The 17,906-nt window shown below is 37.3% G+C and overlaps 2 protein-coding genes across 2 annotated transcripts; both read left to right on the top strand.

The window, feature by feature from the left end:
• Window positions 1-635: 635 nt before the first annotated feature.
• On the top strand, window positions 636-4,323 carry psmd9 (proteasome 26S subunit, non-ATPase 9). Its single transcript, XM_060883999.1, has 6 exons — window positions 636-801; window positions 1,626-1,728; window positions 2,462-2,655; window positions 3,505-3,606; window positions 3,711-3,799; window positions 3,967-4,323. Exons 1-6 carry the CDS (start codon window positions 676-678, stop codon window positions 3,992-3,994), a joined length of 642 nt encoding a protein of 213 aa, XP_060739982.1. The 5' UTR covers window positions 636-675; the 3' UTR covers window positions 3,995-4,323.
• A 680-nt stretch (window positions 4,324-5,003) lies between these two features.
• Window positions 5,004-17,788, top strand: cfap251 (cilia and flagella associated protein 251). Its single transcript, XM_060883993.1, has 20 exons — window positions 5,004-5,693; window positions 5,865-6,005; window positions 6,594-6,703; window positions 6,796-6,904; window positions 6,993-7,073; window positions 7,172-7,249; window positions 7,339-7,380; window positions 7,599-7,798; window positions 7,960-8,148; window positions 9,134-9,384; window positions 11,519-11,670; window positions 11,892-12,065; window positions 12,603-12,787; window positions 12,861-12,975; window positions 13,074-13,237; window positions 13,428-13,518; window positions 13,682-13,825; window positions 14,345-14,573; window positions 16,555-16,632; window positions 17,129-17,788. The coding sequence occupies exons 1-20, from the start codon at window positions 5,403-5,405 to the stop codon at window positions 17,224-17,226; spliced, it is 2,922 nt and encodes a 973-aa protein (XP_060739976.1). The 5' UTR covers window positions 5,004-5,402; the 3' UTR covers window positions 17,227-17,788.
• The last annotated feature ends 118 nt before the right edge of the window (window positions 17,789-17,906 follow it).

Genomic DNA, 17,906 nt, shown 5'->3' with positions numbered 1-17,906 from the left:
GTGTGGCGGGAGAGCGTGACAAAAGACCGACATGCGTGACTGTCACTCTCAATGTGTGATACTTGAGAGCCCTGTAGTTAATACTCATACTGTCTATTGTATCACATCTAAATTGTTTTGTATAGTCTGTATTATCTTGTCTTGTATAGTATAATGTTATTTATGTCTGTACTTTTGAGAGTCACATACAGCTGGAACCAAATTCCTTGTGTTTGTCAACACACTTGGCCAATAAACCTGATTCTGATTTTGATTCTGATTAATGATTAGATTCTAATAAAACCTTTTTTTGTCATTAAATATTCCTGTGATTATCCATTTTGAATACAATTAGAACAAACTGTGTTTATGGGAGTGACCTTATTTTGTTATTAATATTTTTCAATAGTTATATATTATATTACTATCTTTTAAAATGTGTCAGTTAATCCAATAGAAAGTGGTGAGATTTCAATAAACCTGGATTATTTTTTTTTTAGAATATCTCATTAAAGTGACATTCTCGGACTGTTAACCATTCCGAAATTGTTAGGTGAAGTCTCTAAGCTATTAATGAATATTAAAGTACTTTATGAACAACACATGCATCATTTCCATGCTACTTGAGATTAAGAATACTGCAGCGCGTTTGTCCCATTTGGCAATCCGTACGTGTAGTTTGCGCAGACGCCAGCCATGAAGATGACGGAGGAAAACAGTCCTGAAAAATTCACTCTTACAACGGAAGATGTTCAGCGTCTGATTAAAAAGAAAGATGAAATCGAGGAGCAGATTAAAGCGTACTACGATGTGTTAGAAGATGTAAGTGTCCCTGAAAACAGTCAGCTATAAAAGCTTCTGGGGAGCTGGTTAGCAAGTAGCTGCTACATCTAGCGCGTGACTGTGTGTTGTTTATCCTGTCAGTTTGTTTAAATAACACTACAAATGTTCTGCTTAAAAAACGCTTTAACTAGCCTCAGACTGTGGAATTATACTAAACCCACTGAGGTGTTTATATCAGCTCAGTAAATCTTTAGCTAACTAAATGCTGGTCCTAATACACTGAGCAGTTAAAACGTTCAGTAATCCAATAAATTAATTTTCGGAAACAGTAATGAGAATATACAGGTTGGACTCACCAAAGCATGGGCCGTTTTAATAGCTTGGGTTTTGTTAGCGATAGTAAAAAGTGAACTTGTTTTAATTAGTTTGTGCGACGTAATTATCTCATTTCTGCGGCGGAATTATCTCATATCTCATCCCTCATATCCCGCTAGTTATAGCTGTAGCCTGGTTGTAATCAGTTGCTTTGTTTCCATGTCATACCAAGTTGCAGCAAAGACTCCTTTATCTCATTCTCACTTATGTAACTATTTTATTCCTGTGTTTTAATTATCTTAATGCAATTATCTTGTTCCGTTACTAATTTGTTGCCATGACTTATCTATTTAGTTCCGACAAGGTAATATCTCATTCAGACACCTTAATTTATCTCTTTCTGACGACTTCCCAAGCTGTAATGAGTTGTGGCTAAGCATTATTGTTTGTTAGGAAGCAATATCAACAGTGTATACTGATATAATGCTGTATAAACCATCACAGTAGAGCAAACAAAATGTTTAGGTTTTTTTTGTGGTGTGTTGCAGCAAGGCAATGTGGGCATGCACGCCTCTCTAGTGGATGTGGAAGGCTTTCCACGCGCAGATGTGGATTTGTTCCAGGTCCGCACAGCAAGGCACAGTATCTCATGTAGGTGACTGCATCTGGGGAACACATCTGGACATGGGGCAAGAATACACCCTAGATAGACATGACATCCTGCCTACCCCCAACCCCCTGCCCACCACACGCATACATTCACACCTAGTGGCTAGTAGACTAGCCAATCCACCTACCGGCAATGTTTCCAGAGGTGACATTCTTTAATAAAATTATTGATGCCACTGAGACAGCTGGCCTTCACATACAGCTGTCTGAAATGTCTGTGCGCTTGACCTGTTTACTAAACTGAACAATTATTAAACGTTGATTTATTTATTTCATTCATTCATCTTCTACCGCTTATCCGAACTACCTCGGGTCACGGGGAGCCTGTGCCTATCTCAGGCGTCATCGGGCATCAAGGCAGGATACACCCTGGACGGAGTGCCAACCCATCGCAGGGCACACACACACACTCATTCACTCACACAATCACACACTATGGACAATTTTCCAGAGATGCCAATCAACCTACCATGCATGTCTTTGGACCGGGGGAGGAAACCGGAGTACCTGGAGGAAACCCCCGAGGCACGGGGAGAACATGCAAACTCCACACACACAAGGTGGAGGCGGGAATCGAACCCCGACCCTGGAGGTGTGAGGCGAACGTGCTAACCACTAAGCCACCGTGCCCCCCGATTTATTTATTTATTTATATATTTATTTATTTATTATTATTTTAAATATTTGATTTTGCTGTATGCTCTTTGCCCGTAAGGTTTGCAGAATGATCACAAAGCGATCATGGTGGAGATTGAAGAGGCCCTTCATAAGCTGCATGCTCTGGAAAGAGCAAAGCGAGAGCAGGACCAGGCAGAAGCACAGGTGGAGAGAATGGAGCAGGATGTGTCGTTGCCTCCACCTTTTGCCCTCGTGGATGCTGTGACTCAGGGATCCCCTGCTTACCAGGCAGTGAGGTTTAACCCCCCTGTTCACTGATTATCTGTGAGCTGGTTAGGATTAAATCTAAGGCTAATTTCTGTATTCTAAATATTAATACAGTCATTAATGTAGTCATTAGAGACATTTGAAATGTCAGTCAGTAGAAATGTTTCAGGGAATCTGAAAACAAAGCACACCTGCTAACATTTCTGTTCATAACTCTAAAACCACTTGTCATAGAATCATAGCTCTGATTTTGTATTATTCTATGTCATCTCAAGTTCAAACTAAACGTTTTATAGGATTTCTACTTCATAACCAGTTACCCAAAGCAAACATATTGTTTCTTATTCACAACAAACTTGTTTAAGATTACATCCTAAAGGTTCACCAATAAGTGGATTATTCCAACACTAGGTGTTTTTGTAATTAAACAATAAACTATAAATCTCTCTCATTGAATAAAAACATTCATTACACAAGTCCTGGAAGTTTATATTTTTCGCTGCTTTATTACTTTATTCCTATTCAGATTTTTTCTTTTGCATTAAGTCAGATTTCCTTTCAAAGTGTTATTAGGCTAAATGCATTTGTGGTGTTTCATTCCTTTTATTTATTTCCATTACTTATTTACATCACATTTATTTCTTCAGTACTTTTCTTTTAATTTTATTGCTCTTTTGTATGTCTTAGTCTCCATTTCACGCTTGGTTTTTGACCTTGTCTGCCTGTAAGGATCTGTTTTATTCTCTGGATTGTTTATTGTTGATTATTAATGTCTCTTAGCTTGTTGTTTCCACAGCTCTTAGCTTCTTTGAGCTGTGAAAACATGCTATATACATAAAACATTATTATTATTTTGCTGCTGCTGTTTTTTAGGGTCTGTGCGTTGGTGATGAGGTTGTTGAGTTTGGTTCAGTGAACCCGAGCACCTTCCACAACCTGCAGAACATTGCAACTGTGGTGCAGCACAGTGAGGGGGTACGTAAAATTGTCCAACTGATGCCAACATGTTGTGTTTTATATCTGTGCAGGCCACATGCTAATGAAGCTGTATCTCATGCCTTCTTATTATACCTCGACAGAAATCCGTCAGCGTCTCTGTGATTCGGAACGGACAGAAAGTTCGTCTCAGCTTAACTCCACAGCGCTGGTCTGGGAGAGGCCTACTGGGGTAATGGCTCCTCTTTTTATATTTCATACCAACAGTGCTCATTTACAAACAATTGCGTAAGAGATATGGTATAAATAAAGTATAAAATGTGGCAAGGAAAATAGTTATTACATAAAGATTAAAATACAATAAAGTTTTTTAAAAGTTCTTTTTTCCCCTGTCAACAGGTGCAACATTGTTCCTATTCACAGATGATTGAGATGAGAGAAACTCACAACTCTTTCAAACCAATGTCACTGAGTGGCTGAAGACATTCTGCATTTTCAGTATAATGTGCTTTAGACAAGTTTTCTTTTCAATTCCTTACAACTCAATTCCCTTACATCGAGAACACATTTGTGCATTTAAAGCCTACACATGCGTTTGTATTTAATGAATTGGCGTGACAGAAAAAAAAATAGTCTACTAAACAAACCATGAATAAATCTTTCTTGTTTTTTCATCATATTGTGTTTACAGAATTTCAAATGAGGAATTAAAATTCATTCTTTCTGTTATAAATTAAATAAAAATATTTTCTGATATGGCTGTATTTACTGAGTTGTACTATAAGTCTAGAAAATGTTGTAGTGTAGAAAAAGTAGTAATAGTTTACTCCAGTAATATTGCTGTTGCCTGCATATATACAGTACATTCTTTAAGCAGAAAAATTGTTCATGCTTTGGGAAACAATACTGCATTTTTGCATGTTCAATAATTGCATGTTTTGCATTCTGCATGTTCAATAATACTGCATGTAAAATGTCCCTATTACTATCCATCAGGTTTCATTTTAAATAATGTGAGGGAAATGATTGGATTTATGTGTTGTAGCTATTTCAGCATGAAGTATTTTAACCTGCACATCCTACAGCTATTATACAACTAATATCAAATGTGATCAATTACTGTAATTATAAGTCTACTTATATAGTGGATTCAGGCACTATCACTTTTTTTTTATTTTATGTTACAGCCTGACCCTACTATCGTTAACATTAATTTCTGTTCTCATTACACTCAGTGACCCATAATGACAAAGTGAAAACAGAATTCCAGAAATGTCTAAATGTGTAAACTAATTTTTCTACTTTTCCTAATTAAACTTATGGGACACGAGCTGTGGCACAGAGCTGACATCACAATGCATATCAGAACAAAAACCAAGCCATGACGTCACTGAGGAACAGCCTGCAAGGTTCAGTCAGGATTGTTGTTCATTATATTCTTGGTTTAGTTCTTAGATCTTTTCGAACTTTGTTTAGTCGTAGATAAGAACCTTATTAAAACATCAAAGGAAACGAAAAAAAGTTGAATGACGTAGGTGCATCGACGTCCAATCGTAGCGCAGGATGCGAGATTCTCTCGTCCAATCCCATCACAGAACTCTGTACCCCGTATCTTAGCAACGGTGCGCCTCGGTCACAAAGTGTAGTTTCGTGTCGAATAAAACGTTTTGATAACGTTTTGAATTATAAACTTGCACCTAATTTTGTGCACCTACAGGGAGGATTTTTAAGTCAATACCTTTCTCTTATTTAGTAAATGGTATTTAGTGACCTAACAAACACTTGCTCGGATGTTTCTTTACTTGTAGTTAGTTAGCACTTTAACACTAAGAGACATGGCAGAAGTGGACAGAGAGGAGACTGAACTCATCAGGGATAATGATGAAGGACAGCAGGTGGAGGAGGAGGGGAAAAAACCCAGGGAGAGGAAAGAAGAAGAAGAAGAAGAAGAAGAAGAAGAAGAAGAAGAGGAAGAGGAAAAAGAGGAAGAGGAAGAAGAAGAAAAAGAAGAGGAAGAGGAGGAGGAAGAAGAGGAAGGAGGATCTGGACCGTCCAGTCATGTGCACACAGCTACCTCACTGCCCCTCAGCCCTGAACAGGAGAAGCGCCTAATAACTCATCCTCTGGTAATATTTAGTGAACACAGGAGCAGAAGCCAGAAGATCAAATACAAACTTACAAGCTCTGTTGTTCTGACTTAAACATTAAACTTGCTGAAAGTTATTTTTTTCAATACCTTTGTACATTTATCCACTGAGTTTAAAATCTGTGATAACAGCTGTAATGTGTGGTTATAGACTCTGAATTGGGCTTTCGGGATAAACAAGACTCTCCCTGTCTTCAGCCTCTTGGATCAAGACAGACTTGCCATCCTGTTTGCTTGTTCACATGTAGCTGTCATATATGACCACACGTCTAATTCACAACATCTGTTACAAGTAAGTTTTTTTTTTTGAAGATATTTTTATGCAAGTGAACAAATTGTGCTCATGATGAAATTAAAAATCATGAGGAAATGCTTATTCATTGCTAGTTAATATTTTTGGTTGATTTTGTACATCCCTGAGAAATAGATTCATATCCAACAGTCCATCATTATGTTTCTTTATACAAATGTATAACTGATACGTAAGGCCTTAGAATGGGAGAATTCAGTCAGATTTCTGAAGGTCCAGTAAAATTCCCTGCTTACAGATGATTAGCAATTAACATAACTGAGTGGTCGACAGTAAGCGATGTATCCTGGTCCAGACGTGAAATTGATTAATATTGATACAACTGGTAAAGTTTATTTTTAATGTTGATTGATTTTGCTACAGTGTTCTTCGAGTGCTCCTGAAATACCTTGCTTAGTCTGTATCCAGACTTCTGTCCGGCACAGCTTGTTGACCAGTAATTTAGGTCCTTATTTTCTTGGTGTAGTCATTTTTCCTAGAAAGTTTGCAAAACCAATGTATATTTAAATAGCTGGTTCCTTTCTGCTTGATGCTGACGATTAGAATTTTTAAATCCTTCTTTATTCTTAGGGTCACTCCAACCCCATTTCTTGCCTGTGCGTCAGCGAGGACAGACGCTGGATTGTGAGCGCTGACAAGGGTCACGATAGCCTTGTGATCATATGGGACTCATACACAGGGTATAACATTTTGTATGAATGAATTCATCATCACCTATAATGTACAACACTTTTAGAAAGCATGAAAGAGTCTGTCACTGCATGTGCTGTAGGATCCCTGTTCACACCATGTTTGATTGCCATCCTGAGGGCGGTGTCGCTGCTGTGGCATTGTCTAAGGATTCAAAATACCTGGTGACTGTTGGAGCCGGTACAGTGCAGGTTGGTGGCTGGCTTTAACCTCAGCAACATTTATTAGATTTTATTCTAGCTGCTATGATTTAATTAATGGATTTAATGCTGATCACAGAGGGTTTGTATCTGGGATTGGACTAATGAGAATGAAGTTCCAGTGTGCAAGGTTGACATCAGCCCAGAGCTCGGTTGCCAGGTATATAGCGTATTTAAGGATTTTTTTTAATTTCATGACCAGCACATATAAGGGCTTTGTGGAAAGACTTGTATATTATCTAATGGTATCCTTTCTAGAAACACATCATATTCAACCCTACTGACAGCTGTCAGCTACTCAGTAACAGTACAAGTCATGTCCTCTTTTACACCTGGGTGAGTACTACTTATATCTTAGTATCAGCTAAATAGGCATAACATATGTATTAATTAACCATATTTTCTGTTTGTCAACATTTATTAAGGATAAAGAAACTATGCGATATGAAGCCCCTGAAATCTCCAAGGTAAGGCTTATATGATGTTTCCTGCTTCTCTACTACTAGATCCTCTTTCGATCAATTGTACATGTTTATTAATCCATTAACCAAATTTAAATACTTAATAACAATTAATCCATTTTAAAGGAGTATCAAGTAAAAGTACCTTAATTAAAGACAATTTATTCCACTTTAAGGAAAATATCCAAAGCCTAAAATTACTTTATTTTTTTCCACATCTGTAGACATTCATGGGGGAAGTGGGTTGCTTAAGTCAGACTGTTTTCCATGTTGGAGGCATGCAGGCTTTAACAGCTACACTGACAGGGAATATGTTGGTGTTGGATGTGCTGAGGTCAGGTACAGGCCATCGGCATGCAATAAAACCCACCAAATTAATTTCACTGCAGAAGAATGGGATTACTGTAATGACATGTTGTGACAGGTAAACAAACTCAGCAGCATTCACTCTCAATGTGTTTAACACGATAACTATAAATATGGAGAGTTTTTTAGGAATGTGTGTATTTGATTGGATAATAAACTACACATTTGCTCTTATCCCATCTCATGAACTGGATGGATTTTTCTGCCCTTTCTCTGTAGCTTTATTGTGACAGGTGATGAAAGAGGCCACATCAAATTCTATGATGAAAACTTCAAGGTCATTAGCTGCTTAACTGACTTCAATTTGGACCCCATCACATCCATTTCCCTGTCTAAGGAAATTCCTACCTTTAGCGGTATTGCAAATACAGAAGACTGCGTCTTGAATACCGAACCGTTTGTCAGTAGGTAAGAGCCACATTGCTCAGTAATTCCATTTATGGCTCCTGGTTCCCGATGATCCTTCAGTTATTTGAAACCAGGAGCCAAAGCAGCAAATTTGCCCTTGCTGTCTGAGTGGGAGGGATAGCACCCTCTCTTTAGTGAAAATTACAGTGACACTAGTCAATCGTGAGCATCAATGAGATTATGTATGCAGAAAAGAGGAAATGGCACATTCCTCCACAAGTGTTAATTTGCCTTTGGCTTCATGTGCCTCTGAGGCACTGTCACACTCTCAAAAATAAAGGTGCCAAGAAGAACCAAAAAGAGGTTTGCAGCGAAGAAGCATGCTTGGCATGTTTATAGTCTAAATATCCCTTTTCCACTACAAAGAACTTTTTGTGCAATGGAAACATTGCATGGATGTAAAAAAAGGTCTTTTAAGAAAGATACACCATATAAGAACTATTAATTTTAGAGTGTAGTTTTCTCTGTGTGATAGACAAGGGTTGGATGAACAAATTGGTGAGAAAATGGGGAAAAACTATTTGTATTAGACTATCACTTTCAAAAGCCTTGAAATGCTGGAAATATTTTACAAAAGGAATGTAGTTTTTATGAAAATCATGTAAGGAAAGAAATGCTCATATCCTACAAAAGTCAGTTTATTAGTTGCACACATTAATTAATAATTCTAAAAGAAAAAAAACAGACATAAAAACATTTAATTTGTCGTTGTCATTTGTATTTTTTTATTTTAATTATTAATTCACATTTGTTTTTGAGAATCTGAAGATAAGATAAGATCTAAAGATAAGAAATCTGCTAAGAATTAATTTTCTTGGAAGGTAAGAAGACTTGTTTTAGTGAAAATTACATTTGCAGATCATCCCAAAATAGACTGTATATGAATTCTCAAGTGTTATGATGTGCTCACTTTCATTTATTGTATTCTATACAATATTAACGTCATATTGCTTATAAGCCCATGATGTCTACTTTCATTTTATAGAAATCTTGTCCTGTCTACTGTCAGTGCAGCTGTGGTGCATGTCAATGCACAAAGTAGAAGTGCTCAGACTATAATAAAAGAACATGCTGAGCCTCTGAATGCAGTAGCTTGTCACCCTCAGCATCCACTTGTAGCTATGGGCAGCTATAGTGGCATCCTGAAAGTCTGGGACCTCCGGCACAAAGTGACTGTATGCAGCAAAATATTCCAAACAGATGAGCAGATCCACTGTATTACCTACGATCCTCAAGGTACTGTAAGTGTGTGTGCGTGTTTTACAATGGAATGTTATTGTAAGTTAACCTGAATTAGTCATGATATTTCTTATACTGTATTTTATATTATTTTCAGTTGTAGATACATTGGCAGGAATTGCCACAACAATACACATTTATATTGACAAAACTTTTTCTTTCTTTTTTTTACCTGTAATGTGAAAGGTAAACATATTAAATAATATACTCACCTGTATGGCAAATTGAGTGAAGGTGCTTGGAGAAAGAGCATGTTTCCATTTAAATAATCTTAATAAATAAATGAATAAAAAAAAATGATATATATATTTATACACATACAGTCAGGTCCATAAATATTGGGACATCGACACAATTCTAACATTTTTGGCTCTATACACCACCACAATGGATTTGAAATGAAACGAACAAGTTGTGCTTTAACTGCAGACTTGAGGGCATTTACATCCAAATCAGGTGAACGGTGTAGGAATTACAACATTTTTGGTCCCTTAACAAGGGATTTTTGGTCCTTTAACAAGTGGGAGGCACATATGCAAACACATATGTGCCTCCCACTTGTTAAGGGACCAAAAGTAATGGGACAGAACAATAATCATAAATCAAACTTTCACTTTTTTAATACTTGGTTGCAAATCCTTTACAGTCAATTACAGCCTGAAGTCTGGAACGCATAGACATCACCAGACGTTGAGTTTCATCCCTGGTGATGCTCTGCCAGGCCTCTACTGCAACTGTCTTCAGTTCCTGCTTGTTCTTGGGGCATTTTCCCTTCAGTTTTGTCTTCAGCAAGTGAAATGCATGCTCAATCGGATTCAGGTCAGGTGATTGACTTGGCCATTGCATAACATTCCACTTTTTTCCCTTAAAAAACTCTTTGGTTGTTTTTGCAGTATGCTTTGGGTCATTGTCCATCTGCACTGTGAAACGCCGTCCAATGAGTTCTGAAGCATTTGGCTGAATATGAGCAGATAATATTGCCCGAAACACTTCAGAATTCATTCTGCTGCTTTTGTCAGCAGTCACATCATCAATAAATACAAGAGAACCAGTTCCATTGGCAGCCATACATGCCCACGCCATGACACTAGCACCACCATGCTTCACTGATGAGGTGGTATGCTTAGGATCATGAGCAGTTCCTTTCCTTCTCCATGCTCTTCTCTTCCCATCTCTCTGGTACAAGTTGATCTTGGTCTCATCTGTCCATAGGATGTTGTTCCAGAACTGTGGAGGCTTTTTTAGATGTTGTTTGGCAAACTCTAATCTGGCCTTCCTGTTTTTGAGGCTCACCAATGGTTTACATCTTGTGGTGAACCCTCTGTATTCATGCTGGTGAAGTCTTCTCTTGATTGTTGACTTTGACACACATACACCTACCTCCTGGAGAGTGTTCTTGATCTGGCCAACTGTTGTGAAGGATGTTTTCTTCACCAGGGAAAGAATTCTTCGGTCATCCAGCACAGTTGTTTTCCGTGGTCTTCCGGGTTTTTTGGTGTTGCTGAGCTCACCGGTGCGTTCCTTCTTTTTAAGAATGTTCCAAACAGTTGTTTTGGCCATGCCTAATGTTTTTGCTATCTCTCTGATGGGTTTGTTTTGTTTTTTCAGTCTAATGATGGCTTGCTTCACTGTTAGTGACAGCTTTTTGGATCTCATCTTGGAGAGTTGACAGCAACAGATTCCAAATGCAAATAGCACACTTGAAATGAACTCTGAACCTTTTATCTGCTCATTATAATTGGTATAATGAGGGAATAACACACACCTGGCCATGGAACAGCTGAGAAGCCAATTGGCCCATTACTTTTGGTCCCTTAACAAGTGGGAGGCACATATGGAAACTGTTATAATTCCTACACCGTTCACCTGATTTGGATGTAAATGCCCTCAAATTAAAGCTGACGGTCTGCAGTTAAAGCACAACTTGTTCGTTTCATTTCAAAGAGAGAGAGAGAGAGAGAGAGAGACAGGGAGAGATAGATAGATAGATAGATAGATAGATAGATAGATAGATAGATAGATAGATAGATAGATAGATAGATAGATAGATAGATAGATAGATATTCACACCTCAACCCCTCATTCTCAATTTTTACTACAATTTACTTTCTCCTAATGATCTTTTTGTCAGGCCTTTACCTGGCTGTCGGCTTTGTCAGTGGTGTTGTGAAAGTTATGGATCCCTGCACTTTAGAGGAAGAAGTAGAGGGAGGCTTTAAGTACAGTCATGACTGCATTACCAATCTCGCTTTCTCCCACAACTCCTCTTACCTGGCCGCTGCGGTTAGTGCACAAACCACACCATAAGCAAAACTACACTTATGATGAACCAGTTATACGCAATCCTTTCCTTTTTTGAGTTTTCAGAGCAAATTTATCTGCAAATATGTACGCTATATAACCCTATATAGTAACTAGTTCTAACATTAATCATTCAGTCTATACATACTCCATATATAAAAGAATAAAGAAAATAAAGAAAAACAAATCATTTTCTACTTCAGGATGCTGGGAAAGCTGTGATGGTGTTTCACATATGTAAGGAAGGCATGCAGTATGTGTGGCAGTACCTTGGGAAACATCGCTCTCACTACAAGCCCATTCAGGATCTGCTGTTTGGGGTGTACCTGGACAGCACAGAGCCACGTCTGCTCTCCTTAGGCATGGATCGCAGACTAGTCAGTATCTTGTGAAATGCATTCCACATTTCCACATCAAGTAGGAGTAAGGTGCCAGCTGCAAATTGGAGGATTATTTTCCCATAAAATCACAGCATTTTTCAAACCTTTTATACAGTAATTTGCCAGCAATTACCTTTATATATATATATATATATTCTTTAATTTATTAATAAAAAAATAATATATATATATATATATATATATATATATATATATATATATATATATATTATTTTTTTATTAATAAATTAAAGAATTAATTAAAGAAAGATTATATAATTTCTATCAGTTGCACTGCATGTTGGGCATTTTTTCTTAGTGGATAAGATACTGGATTTGTGTTTGTAAAGAAATTAGTGAAAATGAACAAAAGGTTGCAAATTAAAAATAAAAAAATGTCCTGGTCACAACAGCAAAGTTTGAGTGGATTAATAATTTTCTCTATTTTTGTTACAGCAATAGAGATTTAACAGAGACGTCAGTACTGTTATTACACAGGTAACAGGCCATGTATGTTCTCTCTGCTCTCTTTAGGTTGAGTACGACCTGCAGAACAGCAGAAAGGACGAGTTGTTGATCCTCAGCTCAGAACGCATTGAGCAAAGTGCCGTGCCAACGTGCATGGCCTGGTATCCACCTTTAACCACAGAGAACTTCTTACTTATCGCATCTGACCTGAACAAACTGAAACTACTCAATGTCACCACGAAGATGTGCAGGTGTCTGTGTTTTCTTTTTTTCAAGTCTGTATTTATATAAGAAAGATAACTAATTTGTCAATTTTTTTTCTAGAAAAACTCTTCTTGGCCCCACATATGGTTCACCTGTAAAAAAGATGATAATGCTGCCATCCTGTAAAGATGGGAATCCTAAGTCACATTACATGGCTTATATAACACAGGACAAGGTATGTAGAAAATTATCTGAAAATGATTTGGTTGCCTCCTTTGTCTCAGTTTTATAGTCTATTTTGGCTTTACAGACTATTTTCACAACTTTGTGTAGGTTGGGGTTCAGATTCTGCCTCTTGACGGGAACCCACACAAGTCCTCAGCACTGATATGCCACTCTTTAGGGGTCTCACATCTGGCTTGTTCTCATGATGGAAAATATATTTTCACTGCTGGTGGCAGTGACAGGACTGTCTTCTCATGGGAGATCAGCCATCCGTAAGTGCAGCAGAGAGATTACATTTAAAAAGTATAGAAAATCACAGTTTATATATTTTGCAGCACAACTCTGGCACTTAGGACACATTTACGTGAAGTGTAAATGTAACACTTAGATTGCATTCAACAGCTGTACAGTACGTTCGCTCACTGCCCTCATCCATTAACAATTCACAAATTGTCTGCACAGTGCATTAGAGGCAGCAGCGGCTTTGGGAGGAAAAGACCTGATTCCCTTTTACACCCTTTTAGAAGGAGGCCGAGATGGAGAGCTTTTTAAGGTAAAAAATATCATGAATATCCTGCAATTACAAAGATTTTCTTTGAATTAAAACTTTCCCACTGTCAATTTGGGGGGAAAAGAAAACGTTTGAGTTCAAACTTTTGTAAGATGCTTGTGTAAGATGCAAACACAAAAAAAGAACCCTGTGCTTTTTCCATTAGGCCATAAAGGATTTATTTTATTACTGTCAGTTGCGCAGTCAGAACATTGACTCGATGGAAACCAGACAAGTATCCACTAGTATCCCTCTTTCTGAAGTTCCATATCTTATCAGAGCACTTGGCTTCTACCCAACAGAGCAAGAGGTACTATTTTTTTGTAAAAAAGTTGGTAAAAGGCAGTGTATTAAGACATCTGTTTCAATAACCGATTATATGTTCCTCAATTATTTGTGTACCCGTGCCATTCAGTGAGATGATTTAACATGAAGGCATTATGAGGTTACAGTATTTGACCATGTAGGGAAAATTTGTCACAAAGCATCATCCAACCTTGTGATGTCTTATTGAATGTTTATGTCAGATGGATCAGTACAAGGGTACATTTTAGATGTCATTACTAACCACATATACTGTGTTTTTCTAAACAAATACAGGACTGATTAAAGCAACATCATTATTTTTGCAGTACATTTTACAGTATTGAAATTAAAATTAAATACTGTAAAATGTACTGCAAAAATAATGATGTTGCTTTAATCAGTCCTGTATTTGTTTGATTCATTCAAAATAATTCTATTTCAGTGTTGATTCAGATGCAGCATACCTGCCTAATATTGCATGGATTATTTTTTCATCATGTTCTTTATCATTGAACTATTCTAGTTGGAAGACATGCAAAATGAGGTGAAATTCAGTCGTTATGCAGAGACAGGAAAGTATGTATCTGACATTGACCTGGAGGAGTTTGTTAAGTTGTATCTTAACCACCGGCTACCCTGTGGAATCTCCAAGTATGACCTCTACAAGGCTTTCCAGGTGTTGGGCGTGCCAGATGAAAACGGCAAACCGGTTATCACCCGAGAAGAGCTCCTAGAGTTACTCCAAGCCAGAGGTAGGTTTCAAATTTTGTACAAGAAAAATTGTTTGTATGGAAACTGTCACCCAGTTCTAACAGTTTTCTAACTGTTTGTAGAATTAAAAACAAATTGAACTTAATGCCAATTCTTGTACAAATTAGATGACTGAAATACCCTTAACATATACTTCAAGCAGGAAAGAAGGAAGCTATTCCGGACATTATACCTTGCTGTGAATTTGACCCTGTTTGGATCAATTCCCAAATCTAATTTGTTCATCTCATGGTTACTATGACAATATCACCTACAAACCTACAAACATTCATTATGTGACTGGGTCCAATATGGGTGCAACTGCAGTTGCTATTTTTGTTGAAACTGGGAAACTAATCCAAAAACATAAAGCAATATTATCAAAAGAGTCAGGCAGCAGGTCAGGCCATCAGCAAACAGTCAAGCCGACAGTGTGTAGGATTGGGAACAGGTGTGTTTTATCAGTCTTAGGTTGAGTTTGAACATGTGATTGGGGAGAGTTGTTGGATTCAATACAGTTTGGTAAATGAAGTTATTGCCAGAGGTGTGACAGAATCCCCCCTAAGAGCTCCCTCTGGAAGCTGGAAGCTCTCTTGGTCTACCTACGGGGTGCTTGGCATGGATTTCTTGGCAGATTTAGGGTTGGAGTACTTTGTGTGAAGCCCTTTCAGATGGTGTTCCATGGGTGACAGGCTTGAGACATAAAACATGGAATGAAATTGATGATCAATGAAGGTTTAGCTGGTGTGACTTCATTAAAACAACGGAGGACCTTGTAGGGGCCAGCATATTGGATGCTGAGTTTGTCCACCTTCTTGATCACCTGGTGGGAATTGCGTGGTCACATTTGTGTTTGTCATCCTATCACATTATATGTGTAATAAATGTAACTCTTTTATACAGTGTTTGTAATATTCAGGCTGCCTGCTGTACTCATTTACGAGCAGAGCTTTATCAGCGTGTTCAACTATTGAGGCCATCTGTGTTTTTACCAGAGGCACTGATCTCCACCTCTTCAGGGCTCAGCAACCATGTTTCCTGTTCGCTTCCCTCGTCAGTGAGCGTGCTGTATCAGAGGAATTATTATGATTAGTCAGCAGTATTCATATAGCCTGTGAGATACACACATTTCTAGCAGCACTGTGCTTCAGTTAACCGAAGACTTTGTAAGTGCTTCTCTTAGATGCTTGTCTCCCAGCAATTTCAATGGCAATCATATTCATCACCCAACTCCATCACTACAATCCATGTAGTGTATTGTTGTCTCTGTTTCACACTGACTCCTGCATTGCACTCTTTACACAAGTTTGCACAAGTTTGCACATATGCACTATATGTGAAACGTAATCTTTAGTTCTGTGTTGTTTTATGTAAATCTGTGTCTTTATGTAGCACCAGTGTCCTGGAGGAACAGTGTTTAATTTCACTATGTAGTGCATCAGTTATATATGGTTAAAACGATAAGAAAAGCTTCTTGACTAGTCTTGTCCCAAAGATGCAGTGAAAGTGAAATTATATTTTGGTGTTCCTTATTAGTGTAAGTTAGTAATTTAATATGAAATAAGTTTTTATTTAATATAGAGCATATAATATAGTATAATATAGAGTAAATGATTAGTAGGAGAATAATACACACCAACAGTACAGGTGACAGCAAAACAAAATTTTCAGAAGGTTATTATTTTTTTTTTATTTTAAATTGATTTAAAGGCACTGGCAGGACTTGCACTATTAGTATGTTAACATTTTTTGTTAAGATTTTAACTGCAATATCCACAAACATTTATTTGCTCATTTATTCTTTTAATGACTTAGACTTATATAGATAATACATTCTGTACAATCAGTTATAGATAATACATTCTATACTAGACCTTGGCTCATATTGGGTGGAATGATCTGAAAATTGCTTAGAGTTAGGGTAGAATATATCAAATTAAAAACATAAATCCCAGACTTTGACTTGGAATGTATTTTTTGTAGGTGAGCACATGACTGAAGAGGAGCTGGCAGAATGCTTCACAAACCTGTTGGGGTTCAGTGTGGAAGAACAGACACCTGGTGAGTAGAATTATTTATTATTATTATTATTATTATTATTATTATTATTGTTGTTGTTGTTGTTGTTGTTGTTGTTACAAGCATAATTGAGATGCAGTGAATATCACCTGAAGTGGGCCTTAACCGTCATTTTTTTTTTACTCTGTAACTCAGAAGATTTCTTTCTGGAAACCTTTTTCAACCTCTGTTTGTAAAGTTGCAGCTGCATCAAAAAACATGATAATAAATAAATGTATAATCCTGTTCCATTACATGAAATGGAGCACAAACAAATGATAGGAGCGTTTATAATACTTTTCCAGCTTAGATTTCTTTATAAGGATCTCTTGCAATTTATTATTCTATACATAATGTTTTAGGGGACTTTTAACATTTCTTTTTCATTCATGACTGACGATAAGATTTATTTTTGCTTTGATAAATTGACCACTGAATTACAGAATACAGGTACATTTTGAAAACATTGATCTCAGATGTTGCCTCTGTTTTGATACAGACTCTGAGCTACTGCTGGAAAGCAACTTACCCCCAAACATCACCATGGACACGTTTGCCACAGACATCCTGCGATTCCCATCCCATGAGTGCTTCTGAGCTCCCTCAGAAGTACTCATGGGAATACTGTATGGAATACTGTGGTAGTTAGAGGATGAAGCCCACCAAAATATCTCATTTTCTTTTATTGTCTTATATTGGATGATCCTGTTGTAAATGTAAATCATTTGATTAGGAGAAAGGTTTATAGGAAATTCCATATAAATGAGAAAGGAATAAAATACAGCAGGGAAATATTATACCATTGATTATATTGGTGTTTTTTCCTCTTATAGCACAGTACACATTACATTAAATGCAAATACTCATTAATGTGAGTGCAAAATATACAATAAATACTCACAAACTAGACAGGAGAACACACCAACATTGTGTCAACAAATTATATTTAAACATCTTATAGCAGCATGACCAGTAATAACAAACATGTCTTACAGCAGCATTATAGCCTTGTCTGTGAAACGATGGTGTAGTTTTAAACGTACAATGGTGTGGTGTTGGGATGGGATTCTTTTAGTTCACGTGTACAGCAGTGTTCCGAGTAATCGTCACTTCCTGTTATCACTCACAGTGTAGCAACAATAAAGTTGTTCCCTCGCCAGCATTTTTTTTTCTTAAAAAACACAAAGTGATCAAAATCAAAGACAGTAATATGGAGTTGTTCCCCCCATGCAGTGATAATACTGTCCACTCTTCTAGGAAGGATTTCACTAGGTTTT

Source organism: Tachysurus vachellii, chromosome 12 (genome assembly GCF_030014155.1).
Source record: "Tachysurus vachellii isolate PV-2020 chromosome 12, HZAU_Pvac_v1, whole genome shotgun sequence".
Taxonomy (NCBI): domain Eukaryota; kingdom Metazoa; phylum Chordata; class Actinopteri; order Siluriformes; family Bagridae; genus Tachysurus; species Tachysurus vachellii.
This window is presented reverse-complemented; position numbering and strand designations above follow the sequence as displayed.